This window comes from Manacus vitellinus, unplaced genomic scaffold (genome assembly GCF_001715985.3).
Source record: "Manacus vitellinus isolate BGI_N305 unplaced genomic scaffold, ASM171598v3 scaffold_2_pilon, whole genome shotgun sequence".
NCBI lineage: Eukaryota > Metazoa > Chordata > Aves > Passeriformes > Pipridae > Manacus > Manacus vitellinus.
Genome location: NW_021940208.1, coordinates 7,185,060 through 7,199,397, shown reverse-complemented (window position 1 = coordinate 7,199,397; position 14,338 = coordinate 7,185,060). Strand labels below are relative to the sequence as shown.

Here is a 14,338-nt window from a genome sequence, read left to right as displayed (position 1 = left end):
TTGATTCTCTGCTTTGGAGACCCACTGATTTCATGCCCACATACACCCACTGGTGGCACTTGCTGTGGGGCCTTCCATTAAAAATGGTGAAAAACAGGAGATGCAACCTTTAAGTCCCCACGGTATCCTCGCTTTGTCTTAGCACATTGTGTGCAAAGCTTAGAGAATTGTTTTAAAAGGTCTTTCTTCTTGTAGTCTGAATATATTCACACTGGAAAAGTGAGAAAATAAACATGTTTATACATTTATTATATACAATAGTAAGGCACAAGTTTAAACAGCAAAGAATAAGAAATCTTTGGCTGACCAACAATATCAACATTTGCTGGGGGTGACACATAACGTTCTTCATTTCCCCCCCTATGTACAAATAACCCTCCAGCTGTACAACACTGTACACAAACTTCTCTATACAACCAATGACAATAAAAAATGACAGTATTTTACAACTAGTTACCAATGTCACCTGGAATGGCTACAGCACAGTTTCCCAAAACAACAAAACAGTTCAAAGAGCTGGGAAAATCAGCACAAACGGAACTGTACCGCTCTGCTGAGAGGGGCTGACCTATGGCAGTAGTACTCCACACAAGTCCTGCTAGTGCTCAGGCTGGGAGGCAACCTGCTGGTCCTCCAGACCTTCCCTCCAGGAAAACTGACATCTCTTGAGTTCAACACAATTGAGGAGAATGAACCTTTGGGTCATTTAAGCTGTTGCCTACAACAAGAGTTGCCTACACCACAGTATCCAACAGTTTCCTATATGTAACCATGAATCTGGGGCACCATCAATTGTAAACACAGCTTTGGAAATTGGAGGTACTGTGGTCTCCACAAGGAGAAGGAGGAATTCTGTACTCTAGCTGACTTGGAGAAGCTGAGCAGAACCACTACCAAACATAACTGAAAGCCTTATCACGCATGCTGATCCAACAGTGTTTCTGCTGGACACCTCCCTGTCCGCCTGCACACAACTTATTGAACAGTTTCATCAAAAGAAATAATACAGCTGGCAATAAAACACTTAGGGACTTACAAGCACGTGGGTATCCTTATTTCTTGTTTAAAAACTGATGAAATTAAATATTCACCAAAACTTTACTTGTATTCCCTTGCTTTGTCTTCCTCCCACCCCAGTCCTACCACAGACACTTGAGGAAGGGCCACAGAGGTGGGTCAGCAGTGATGTCACGTGCAGGCCTGGCTTTGATGCAAACAATTACAACGTTTAAATTAACTTTAGGGAAAAAAATAAAATTATCTTACAAGGCATATATTAAGCTGCATAACATCTTCCAAGGGTTTTACACATTTGGTTTCACAATGCAAAGCTGCTAATACTTAAAACACGCAGTTCGCTTGCCCACACAACCTACCTACCACTACTGCATTTAACAAGTGCAAAAATCAGAAAGAGGGTGACAACAACATGTGTCTAATTCTATGTACACACAAAAATAAGTGCATAGCTTTAACATAGCAGTTTTTTTCTTTAAAAAAGGAAGGTATCAGCCAGGCAGTATTGACCACAAGGCTCTTGCCTGAGCAGGCTTTGAGTTCGCAAGGTCTTCAGTTTTCAGCAAAAGCAGAGTTTAAAATGCCTGGTGTTCTCATGGTCAAGGGCTATGATTTGATACCTACAGGAAGGGGTGATTTTGAGCCAGCCCTGAGCACACAATTACTTCTAGCATCCATCACTCTTCCACTCTAGGCAGCTTCACATTAAATCCCATCACCCTTTTTCCCAAAGCCAAGTTCTTCTTAAAGTCATTACGGTGCACCACAAGGTTCAGGAACTGCAAAGCCAATACAAAAATACCTCACAGAGGAAAATTTCCCTATCAGCATGTGCAATGCACAAAGCAAATGGTATGCCATGATTAACACAGCTGGTGAGTTGACTGCCTTACAGTCAGTCACCATCTCTTACTAAATTCAGAGACAAAGCTGAAAATGAGAAATGTTCCATCCTAGGTAAAATAAGGTGAAAAGAAACCTCACCTCAGCACAAAAAATACATGATGCTCACATACTGCTTTGCAGTTAAAGCCTTCCCGGCCTGATTCCACACCTCTTAATGCCCAGTCCCACATCAGCTTGAACAGCAGGTTTGTATGGTCAAGAAAAGTAGGATTTGGCTGTAGGCATTGAAAATAAGGAAAAATCTTGTTCTTACCACAAGCACACTGGTTCTTCTAATACTATGAACCAGTACACATTAAGAGGTATCTTCTGATCTCATGGACTTAACACCTCTGAAAACACAACCATGCAGCCCCCCTCTGAAGGAACTCTGTACTGCACAGCCCTTTAGGGAGCTGTTGGAATCCTCCCTTAACTTTCCCTCCTGAAACCTTCCTATGGTTACAACAGGGATTGCTTCAGCACCCTCCCCCTCCCCCCCCACATTTATCCTCCATGAGAATTCCAGCCAACAACTGCTCCTACCAAAAAAAGAAGTCTCAGCAAGCTCTGAGGTTGCAAGACACGAATATTTGCACTGTAAATCCAGCTACAAGAGCAACACTTGTCCAGCCAGGAAAGAGGCACCTGACCTGCCTGCCCAGGAAAACCATACCACGCCACTTCAAATAAATACTTACAAGAACCTGCCGTGTACACCTACAGACCAATTATTCACAAAAACTAGGCAGTGAAATTTTTGAGACTTTGAAACTTTTTGAGAAACGCACTTATACTGAGGAAGATGCAAGTTTTTCCTGCGTTACTCAGAAACTCCCTCTGGCCTCAAAGGAGACAGGATTTCACTCCCTGTCCTGGCTGCAGAGAGGTAGGAAAACAGAGTGGCAGTGTGCAACCAGTCTTTAACTTCACTACTTTCTCTTTATGCCAGAAAACCCAGTTTCTTTTTGCCTCAATGATCCCCTTCTCACACCATCTTCCATTTTCAATGCCCCCCTCTGTTTAGAAAATCCCAGACATTCATTTCATCGCTCCTCTTCAGCGCTCTTGACTTCTCGCCTGGTCCAAAGTCTACACATAACAGACTCAAGCTTCATTTTGGGCAAAAACTTTATCTTCCTTCAAACTGTAAGGGTTAGTTTTCAAGGCTGGCACACTGAGGACCATCTTGGATCTGGCTGTACACACACAAAACCCCAGAGACGCTGTCCCCTGCTCAGATGAGGACTTCCATCATGTCCTGATCTGGAAACTCAGGCTTGTGGAGCAAGCTGCTCACTCTGCCTTTGCTGTCAGGCAGCTTCGTGTGGCTGGAGCTCTCTGAAATGGAAAGAAGGGAAAGTTGGTCTTCAGCTCAAATTCAACAGCAAGTTGTTCAAAGCAAGTATCAACCCATTTTTGGGGAAGCAAAGGTGGGGCATGTCCTAACTGTACATCCTACATCCTGAAACCCAATTTGTTCAGGACACTGAGAATATGTAATGCTTAATTCCCTGCACAACGAGAGCAGGTGTGTCAGTGTACGCAGACCTCAAGGGTAGGCACAAAGATGATATTTAAGAGATACAGACCAAAGTACCTCTTTAATTAAAATCATAGAATGGTCTGGGTTGGAAGGAACCTTAAAGATCATCTAGTTCAGTGACAGTCAGCCCTCTAATGATACATGGCATGTTCTTAGATCAAAAGCTTGCTTTTCAGAGGAGATGAATGTGTAGGAAATGGGTATTTTCAAAATAACATGCACAAAAGACATATCTCCTTCGTTAGGGTAGCAAACCAGCAGTTCCCACCTTTCAAAAATAATTAAAATTTTATTTTTTTATCCTCCCTAAAACAAGATCTCCACTTTCTCCATACTTTTCCCTCCAGTTTCCCTTTAAAAATTAGGGAGAAAATGGTACTTTCACTAACTGTGATTTAGTTGAAAAAAAAGAGAAGAGTCTGAGTATGTGAGCAGGTGTGGAGTGTTTTCCAGGCGTGAAACTCGGCAATTTTATATCTGGCAGCATGAATAATTGCATTTGCTGCAAACTGCCTGCCACATGTGAGTGGAGCTTTACAGAAGCTGTTGAGCATGAAGCTCTGCAAAGCCAGACTGGGCAGCCTTGGAAAGTTCTCTCTATACAATTTTAGTTTCCCTGGAGAAACCTCCACTCCGCCTAACAAACTGTAATAGCATCACACACATACACACACCATCAATACTAGGGTGTCTCTGGGGATCTGCTGACAGCCTGGGGGGTGCTGACATTTTGCACTGACATGGGGATCTGGCAGAGCTCACCCAGCTTCTCGCAGGCCACTCGTGTCCCCGGGGCCCGTGGAGCTGGGCTGTGTGACGGGGTGGTACCCAGCCGTCCCCGGCCGGGGAAGGAGGCAGTGCCGGGCCAGAAGAGCTCGGCAGCTTTGTCCGTCTGGGTGCTGCTGTCTTTGCTGGCTGTCTTCGCGTGGGAGGCTGCCGGCACTGGGACAGGCATGCACGACAAGGAGGGCAGAGGAGGAGGCAGTGAGGGGCCTGGTGGGTGGTCGTGGTGCTCCTTCCCCAAGAGCAGCCCTGAAAACACATAAAGGTCAGTCACATGCTGGCTCAAATGCAAGTGCTGTCCCTTTGCCCCACCCCTTAGCTACAAGGTGCTGGTCTGGGTATGTCTCCAGGCCCTTAGCTTGGATTAGCTTTTACCCTTGATGCTATCTGTTGCTCTTTTTCTAACATACATATAGTACTTCCCTACAAATAGATTTTGAAAGCGGGTTCCCCTTCCTGTGTTCCCTTCTGCACACTCATCCCAGTGGCACTTACTCCTGGCACATCCTTGCACACCTCCACACACCGATCCTATGCAGCCCCAAACCACAGGCAGTCCTGCACTCATTTTCCCATTTAGCTGACACATCATGCAGTCCTACGCACATGGATGCTCACCCTCTGGATTAACTTTAATCAGGCTTTTTTTAATAGCCCAAACTTGTTATTTACTCCCAAAAAGTTGTAAACATTATGGTTTTGTATCTGGGAGGACTTCTTTCAACTCTGGCTTTCTATTATCAATGCAGAATTATTTAATATGATTAAAAGTATAATTAATGCAAGGTTTAAAACTGACTAATTTTTTACATAAGCACAAGGACACACGTTCTACCATGGAAAGTAATCTGGAAACGAGCTGTCAGGGCAATGCGTGCCAAGGCACTTTTGCTAAGTTCAAGCAGAAGGATCAGGATGAAGAGATGGATGAGCCAAAACTTAAACAAAAGCTGGACTCGCCTATGCTTCCCTTCCAGAGCTTCTCTTCCTTCCTCTCCTCAGCTATCTGGTTGCTGGTGAGCGAGGTCTGGCGTGAGTGCACCCCCGTAGCAGCGGCGATGGAGGGGACAGACCGAGCTGGTCGCAGGCTGGCACTGTCAGCTTTCCCTGGATCTTTTCGTGACCGTTGCTGAAGGACCTTGATCATGGCATCCTTCTCAATTATTTTGGCATGGAGATTCTTTATTCTGGCAAAATATGAACGCTCTGCTTACAGGAATGGAAAAGGCATTTATATGAGCAAGGCTCCACACTCTGGGGCAGCAGGGAGGTCCCAAGGTACGTGCCCTGCTGCTCTGTCCCATCTGCTTTTGAGCTACTTGGACAAGGCAGCTCCCAGCAGTTCCTCCAAGGATAACTATGCACTTCGAAACAGACAGCATTTCTAACTATTAAGGCAAAACTTTTCTGCAAGGTTAACTGAACCCATCTATGCTGTCGCTTTATCAATGCTCCAGCAGGAGCAATGAGGGTAGTATCCTAAATGGGCTGCAGGTTGCTACCACAATTGTTGTCAGCTGGAGTAAAGGCCTGCTGAAGTCAGGGGAAAGGTTCCCTTTGATTTATCTAACAGCTGGGCTGGGCTCTTGCTTCTCCCTCACTGCTGCAGAAACAATCAGCACGTGGTGTGCAGAGCCAAGCAAAGCTCACTACTTCTCTCATACAGACCCTGAAGACTCAAATCACTCAAAAACAGGATTATTTGAGACTTTTCTCCAGGAATGATTAGCACCAAATCATACTGAACGACTACAAAACTATATTTAAAAAAACTCCTGTACACTATGATAGTCAGATGACTATAGCTTGACCGTGCTGTACAATATATAGTACAATGCATCTGCATAGCTTTTGTGCAGCAGTGAAAGCTAAAATGCCACATTTGGAACACCTATATATACAAAGGAGACAGATAGTAACTTCATGTTGGCATTAGTTTTCATAATCAGATGTCTAATTTGCAATGAAAACACAAGATGCTAATCTATCTTTAATTAAGTCAATGGCAAAACTCCACTACTTCCCTGGAAGCAGGATTATCTTACATCTGTGAGTGGAAAACAAAAACCAAACCCAGTAAAAACAATCACTGACATTTTCCACAAGCAACAAATACACCTTTTTTATTAAAGTGTCTGCAGACTTGTGTTTTTGTGGGGAAGCCAACACTGAAGAAATAACTTGAATGTGGAAAACTGAGTGTATCTAGAAAGAGCAATAAGCAGGCAAGGAGCGAAGAGCAAGGCAAAGGAATGCCCTCATGTTGCTGATTACATACAAGTGGGATTACAACTTCAGCTTTTATGGCCAGATGTTCCTGCTTCCAGAGGGGGATTTTCACAGAGATTAAACAAGCACTCAGTTGCCTTATATGCCAACCTGCTTTTAATTGTAGAACAGCCTCTGTTTGGTAAGAATGTCAGTTTTGTCACAGGAAGTTAGGAAGGAAGTTATCTAACGACAACAACCCTTTAATCCCTGCTTTAACGCTGAAGAGCAAAACTAAGTCAACATAAAGCTAAGCCCATCCCTTCCAGGCATGCAAGAAGAAACATAAGGGCATCCTGGTTTATCCGAACCCAGCCCAAACACCACAACAAGCAGGTATGGCACAAGGTCCCCTTACGTGTACTCCATGTCCTGGCAGCGCCGGTTGGCTTGCACGATCTCCTCCTCCTCCTGCCAGCCCCGCATCTCCAACGCCATCTCGCCGTAGCTGCCATTGCGTGAGTGGCTTGGGGCCGAGGCATCCCTGGCAAAGAGGGTCACCACAGTGAGTCAGGCTCCTGAGACTGTGAGGGTGGCTTTTGCAAGTGAGATTGGCACTTGCAAAGAAAACCCCAAACCCACGTTCAAAGAGCAAGCTAGCGATGGCTGCCTGTCAAGTGGAGGGCTATCTGGCATTGGGTCATCCTGCTGCAGGCTACTCTTGGCTTGGGTTTGGTCATTAATGACATTAACTTAACTGGGATGAAGGAAGAGAGAGCACGCTGAAACCATGGGTGACCCATGCAAGGCTAACAACCATCCTGAGGGACACGGTCAGACATCAGAGGGACTCACTCACTGGGTCCCAAGACAGCAAGAGTACGTTGCAAACTAGCAACAAAGCTCTACACTTTGCCAGTTGAAAAAAAGCATGGGAATTGCTGCCTAAACTGAAGTGCAAAAGGAAAGGACCATTCTGAGTCATGCATCTAAAACTTATTTCAAAGGAAAAACTCTTTTTAGGATAATTTCTGAGGATCTGGTTTCTAAGAAACTGGGGGCAGAAGTTAATTATTCCATCCTCCTGATTGCTGGAAAGTCTCACTGCCTTTTGTGCTTTTGGGCACCATGCTTTGACACAGACAAACTGGAGACAGATAGTCCAGACAAATGCAATGTGAATGGGAAAGGGTTTACACTAGGACATGTCAGGAATGGCTGAAGGAAGTAAGTTAGTTCAGACCAGGGAAGACACAAGAAGGAATATCTGTTTTCCAATATTTACAGGGCTCTTTGAACATCAACAGTGACCCGTTTGTTATCGTGTATACCTGGGAAGGACAAGAATCAATGGAGGTAATTTGCAGTATCGAAGTTTAGCTTAGCTATCAGGAAAACCATTTTAGTTTGAAGATAAATGAAGCAGTGAAAGAGGGGATTTAGGCCACAAAATTTCCCTCATAACAGGTTAAACAACTGCATTGCAGGCCGTGGAACGGATGCAGCCATATACCAACAGTCCCTTCTCACTCCATTGATGTGTTGGGAGGAGCTGCCTTACCTGTCCTGTGTAATTTGGCACCCTGAGACTTTACCATTGAGGCTATTGCTTGAATCAGGTGCTTAGACCTGATAAACTTTTGGACCTAGTCAGAAGAATAAATCCTGTCTTAACCAAATATTGTATCTCACTGGCATGATACCACAGAGAGGTGCATTAACCCTGGTGGCGCAACTCAGCAGGGAAAGGCAAGCAACATCCAGCCTTAAGAAAATATCCATGTATTGTTTCCCCATGCTTTCCATGGTGAAGAGAGTTGCCTGCTTACAGAAAAGTCATCTTACCTCTCCGTTGCAGCTGTGGCTGCAGCATTCATGGCAAAGTGCCGGATCGTACTCTCCTCCAGGTACTTCTGCTCCCACTTGGTCATGTCAGCTTCCAGGGCCAGGATCCTCTCCTCCTTCTCCCGCACCAGCTCCATCAGGGCTGGGGCATTGTGCTCTGGGAGGCTGCTTGCCTGGTAGCTGCCCTGCCTCTGCCATTGGAAAGAGCAACAGACATTCATCCCCTGCCAAGCATGGGAGTTGCTAACCTGTTTTTCCCCAGTTCCATGGAGCATGCAAAGACATCCCCATGTCTTTTGACTGGGGCAGGTGGAAACCCCAGGCTAAACCCCTTAGCCTGCAGGAAAACAGGAAAGTTGACCATATGTGCAACCCCAGCACATGGCTCCCCAGACCACGCTGACAGGCTGCTCCCTGGATCTCAGGGATTTACGGAATACCCCACACCAAGGAAAAAACAGGAAAAGAAGCTGGTTGTAAAAAGAAGCAATGAAGCTTTGAAAGATATTTTTCTTGCTGCGACTTCATCCCATGGCTGAGCAGTGCTCACTATGGACAGTCAGTTACTACTTATATATAAAAGCTGAAAGAAAGCGACATGTAACCCATTTACAACAGCAGCTGGGAAAATGCCCCAGACATGCATTTACACCAGCCTCTTCTGGCGCATTAGTTTCTCATGTGCCCTCAAGAGATGCTTTCTGCGGTGTAGCAGCTAAGTTTCTGATCGGAGGCACTGTAGGGATGCTGACAAGAAGCAGTGGCTGAGTAACTCTTTGCATCTACGCTGAAAGGAAAGCGCTTACCCAGGCAGGATTTATCCCACTCAGTTACAGCACTTAATTAAGTCACCTAAGCAGCATGGGTAGCTGCCCTGAGCTCCTCTCACTGCAGAGAGAGAGTGGAGGCAGATGGAGATTAGGTCCTCAGCTCAGCAGAGGGATGAGCACATGCCAAGGGGAAAGGTGTGAAGCTCTGGGAGAACTCAGCAGAAATAAATGAACTTTTAAATAAAAAATACAAGAGATTTGTTACACTGCATGGTGCACAGTATTGTGCTAAACTGGAAATGGTGTCTCAGGAGCACTGGTTTCTCATCCATGCTACATCATGAATGTGCACTGGTGGAGCTGTACCATCACACTGCACTGAGGGCTGCAGCAACCATTTCCGTTTTCCAAGCTACATTTCCTTCTTCTAGACACTTATCTCCTGCTTACAAGAAACTAGAGATACTAGGGAAAGGCTGCAGCCTTTGCCTCTGGTGCATTAACAATCTGTTTGGAAGGTACTTTCTGGAAATGCAATATGGTGTGGCCCTTGGGAGCAACGGCTGTGACTCTGCTCCTGCAAAAATATTGTCAAATCTCTAGCAGAAAGGTAATATTTTAGAAGCATGGTCCTGGTCTACAAATGTCAGCTTGGGACATCATGGATGCCTGTCGTCTTCTGAGTCAAAAGCTCTGCCAGCCCTGTGTGCTCAGCCTCAAAGGGATTGTTTTTTGGGTCCAACTCTTTCATCAGTGATAATGAAGATTTGCCATTTGGACTCAGATACCAGCAAGCTAGGGATAGAATATATTCTGCCTCAGTGTCTCCTTGTATCTCTTCTGCTGACTCCATTAAAAGTGAGAAAAAAATCACCTTTTTTTCTCTGCAATGAGAACATGTCTCAGTGCCTATAATTTTAATAGCTCAGAGAAGATAGCTCTTCAGCAAAGAGCTGGGTATTTTTATGCCACATGATTCATTGCAGCATTGTGGCTCATAAACGAAAAGTATAAATAACAATAGTAAAAAAAACCCCAAAGTCCCCTCTCAAAGCTGACAGGTGAGATAAGAAGTTAGAGTATCTTTCCTCTTAAAACTTACTAGACAGAATGGGTACAGGCATTTGAGAGCTGTGTCAACCCAAAATCCAAATGCTAGTTACAGTGCCAAAAAAATTTAAAAATTAAGGAATCTGTAAGTTACAGAGGAATTTTCTGCCAAAATGAACAGATGTAGCCTGAACTCCCAAGACAAGGACTGCAGCAACAGTCCATCCCAAGTTACTTTAGGTATCAACTTGTCCCTATATTCCAGCCTTTCTTAGTTCTAGTTTTATCTTCACTTGAATTTTAATTGCATGTTTCTCAAGTGTTCTTTCATCTACACCAGCATCAGCATGTCATACCCCAAGTAATTCCTTTGTTAAACTGGAGGAAAGCTGGCTAAGGGGGAACTGAGAAGACCCACTGGAACAAGACCTGAACAGCAAGCCCATGGTGGACAGGGTAAGAAAGACTTAACACACTTAGCAGCATGGAAGAGTTGAGACGAATGAGAAGGGTCTCCAGGGACCCGCAGTGAGAGCAGAAGGGTTCTGGGGGGATCTGCCCTGGCCTGGGGCTGCTGGCAAGAAGGGGATGCTCTCAGGTCTGGCCATCTGATGACTCTGCAAACCACTGACACTCACTGTAGAGCTATTTCCCAACCCCATCCTGTCGGCAGGATCAGCCCCTCTGTTTTCTGGCAGCATAAGCTCTGTGTAACAGCTGCTTTGGTTTCCACTAATGCCTTATAAATAAGGAAAGGTTATAGCAGCAGATGCCTGCGATGACAGATATGAGTGAGCCCTTCAGAATTGCAAGAGCATCATGCTTTGCTTATGTTGCTGGTTCTTCCCCAAGTTGTAGTTTGATACATTTAGCACATCTGCTCACTCTCCTCCTGAGCCAGTGCCCATGTATTTGGCACTCAGTGTGGGCTGCAGCCTGGCAATTCTTCCTGCAACCTCCCTATGCTTTTTTTATTTTCCTTTTCACAGGTGACTGGAATTTGGGACTTAGGGATGGAGGAGTTATAACAAAGGAATGATTGTACATAAAATACAAGCATAACACTACCCCTCTAAGGACACAGGGCTGCCAAAAACCAAGGGGGTACACAGAGAAATGCAAATCTACACTTATAGCCCATTCTGGACTGGACTGATAAATAAATTTATTGTCTGAAGATTATACCATTTGCCTCCAGATCTGTCATGGACTGAGGTTTCTGTGAACCACATACATCAAGCTTTGCACAGAACAAACATGGCCCAAGGTCCTGCTCCTACCAAATCCCACATCATCCCACCTTGCTTTTTCAATGAAAGACCAGCCAAAATCTGTGGGCTAAATCTCACACCCACGTGTACTGCACCCTTCCTCTCCTTCTTCTGTGGGGAGCTGATTTTGCACAATATGTCATTGCTGGAGAGAAACCTGGAAGGATGTTTTCCCTATGCAAGGGTAGAGCCCTGCCTGCCCTTGGGCAGGGGAACCAGGACCTCTCAGCCCTGCAGCAGGCAGGGCTCGGCCGTGTCCAGGAGCCCCACAGCAGAGCTGCCCCATCCTCTGCTGAAGATCAGGAGTAAGAATCATAGAGTGGTTGGGGTTGGAAGGGACCTTCAAAGATCTTCTAAATCCAGTCCCTTCATCATGGGCAGGCAAAACTTCACGAGATCAAGTGTCTCAAAGCCCCCTGCAACATGATCTTGAACACTTGATCCACAACCCCATCCAAAGGAATGGTTTGGGAGGAAAGCCCAACAACCTGAACCCAAAAGCAAGGTGGCAGCTAGCAGGCCTGCAAGTGACCATCCCTCTTTAAAACCAACATCGAAGGCCCTGTGCTGGGGTACTGCACAGACCACTCCGTCCTCACCTGCTGCATCCTCAGTGAGTCCAGCTCCCGCTCCAGGCGTGTGCGCAGCCGCCGCTCCATCTGCTCCCTCTTCTCGCAGGCTGCCTGCAGCTGTGTCAGCGCCTGCTGCAGCTTTTCCACCTTCTCCACATAGGCCTGTTTCCTGCGCAGCTGTGGGGTACAGGGGGTCAGCAGTGCTGGAGGGCCCTGCACCCCCACCCTGGGCTGCTGGGACCCCTGTGCACTTGCAGGCATGCACTGGGCTCAAGCCATTTGCTTCTGAGAGTTTCCCTAGGGGAAGCATGGTGCCTCTTTGGTGAATGGGGAATATGCACAGCAGGCATTGCTGAGGCAGTGCCACCCCTTTAGGAGGGAATGCTGCCCAGACCTTTCAACTACTGGGAATCTGTTAACCATGAACCCCCCTGGCCATTTGTAAGCAAGAGATATCACATTGGTGGATACTCTTTGGGCAAACACAGAGGTTGGACCCAGTTAAGAGAAATCCTGGTGGGTTTAACTGCTGGTGACACTTGGCACATTGCCTGAGTCTGAACAGAGAGGGGTTTTTTTTCAGTTCTGCATATTTGTTCAACACATGTGGAACAAACAGAGTGCCAGCAGTCAGAAGTGCTCCATCTGCTCTACCCTGCTCACAGTCTTGTCCATACTGATCTGTAGATGTCTTGGCAGCTGAAGCTGGGCCCTTGTTACATATATAATGCAATTACTGAAGGAGTAAACATGACACAAGGATTTTCCAATATAGGGTTTTACAGCCAGAGATTGCTCAAGAAGCATACCCCAAAAGAGGTATGAATTTCTCTTCTGCCACCCTAAATCCATCCATGTCACAGGTGAAATGAAATACAGGCTTGTTTGCAGCAAAAGCAAAGCTTGGCCCAAACAAACCTCACCAGGCAGAGCCAACAACTGGCAGTGTGACCTCTCTAGCTCTGTTGCAATCCAGGCCAATGCTTACAGCTCCCTGGGCGTTCCATGAAAATTAATGAGATTATAATCCCCCCTAGTCTCTGGCAGCAGCACGAAGACTGCATTCCTCAGGAGCTCACGACTTGGCAAGACAGACACAGCAGTGGCTTCTTGCTGAATGTGCAATTTTGGCAGTAGGAAGGTGTTTGTGTCGCCTCCCAGCCACACCAGCAGGGATTGGAGGGGGGTAGGGAGCTCCTCAGTGTCCCTCATCTGCTCTCCCATGTCCTGCCAGAAGCTGTAGGGTCCATCTGTATCACAGCAGCCACAATTTGGCTTTGGAGCAGCCCTCTGAGCCCCAGGGTTCACAAAGTCGCACATGAGTGCACCTCTGCCCATGTGGGTGAAGTGATGCTCATGTGTCCTCTGCTTTCAAAAACAATTTTGTAGGAGATAGGCAACAAGACAGTTCTCACATTCATAAATTTACAGGGAGATTTTTTAGCCAATTCTTGACTTTTCTATCCTGCATGTAGATTTATAAACAAAACAATCACCCATGCATTAAAAAAATTAAGTACAAAATGTTGCTATTTGAATTAATGGGTTGTCAGTGAAGTGTGTATCCATAAGGAAAGAGGGACTACAATCAGAGATTTGTGATACTAAGCTCTAACGCCTCACAGACACACAGACTCCAACAAAAAAAAGCTGGATGGCACCTGGAGAGGTACCAGTCCATCTTCCTGCTGCAAGGCAGGATCAACTGTACCTAAACCCTGGCACATGTCTATACAATCAGTTTACAAAACCCCCCAGGGGTAGGGACTCCACAACCTATCTTGCCAGAAAACTTTTACCCTAATGCCTAATCTGGATTTCTCTTATGCAATTTAAGCAAATTACTTCTTGTTCTGTTTCCAAACTGTGATCTGCTAGAGTGAGAAGCATTTAATTAAACAATTCTCTTATTCACAAGATCAGCAAACTTGCCTGAACAGTGCCCTTGTCCCAGGGATTAGAAAAATCAAGATGAGGAAGAGCTAAGGCTAAAAAAGGATGACCCAAGCAAATAAATCTGAGTAAAGATGAGTAGGTCTTGGAAAATATCTACACTAGAAATGTGACTCCAGTTTGAGCAATAGAATTCTATAGTACGAGATTTGAGTGAAAGACTCTTACAGAGATGGAGAACCCACTATCACCTAAGTAGGTTGTTTCAGTGTTCATTACTCTAACTCTTTATTTCAAGCCTGATTTGCTCAGCTGCAGCCCCCAAACACTGCATCTCGTTATTTCTTTTTATGTAGTTATATAGCAAAGTTTAATCTGTCTGGGGACGGCGCGGCCCGGCCCCGGGCGCTGCCCCGAGCACTGGGCCTGGCCCCGGGTGCGGAAAAGAGCAAGAAAATGGGAGCTTCGCCTGTGCGGACAGTGCCATCGTGGGAGATG

At 45.8% G+C, this 14,338-nt stretch overlaps 1 protein-coding gene across 1 annotated transcript in view; it reads right to left on the bottom strand.

Moving 5' to 3' along the window:
- Positions 1-235: 235 nt before the first annotated feature.
- AMOTL1 (angiomotin like 1) overlaps positions 236-14,338 on the bottom strand; it is an 84,200-nt gene continuing 70,097 nt past the window's right edge. Inside the window, exons 10-15 of the mRNA XM_029960962.1 lie at positions 11,975-12,124; positions 8,285-8,475; positions 6,858-6,983; positions 5,192-5,418; positions 4,211-4,480; positions 236-3,243 (exon numbers count right to left, since the gene is read on the bottom strand). Of these exons, the coding sequence (XP_029816822.1) occupies positions 3,140-3,243; positions 4,211-4,480; positions 5,192-5,418; positions 6,858-6,983; positions 8,285-8,475; positions 11,975-12,124 (1,068 nt within the window). The 3' untranslated portion in view covers positions 236-3,139. The remainder of the gene's footprint in view (positions 3,244-4,210; positions 4,481-5,191; positions 5,419-6,857; positions 6,984-8,284; positions 8,476-11,974; positions 12,125-14,338) is intronic.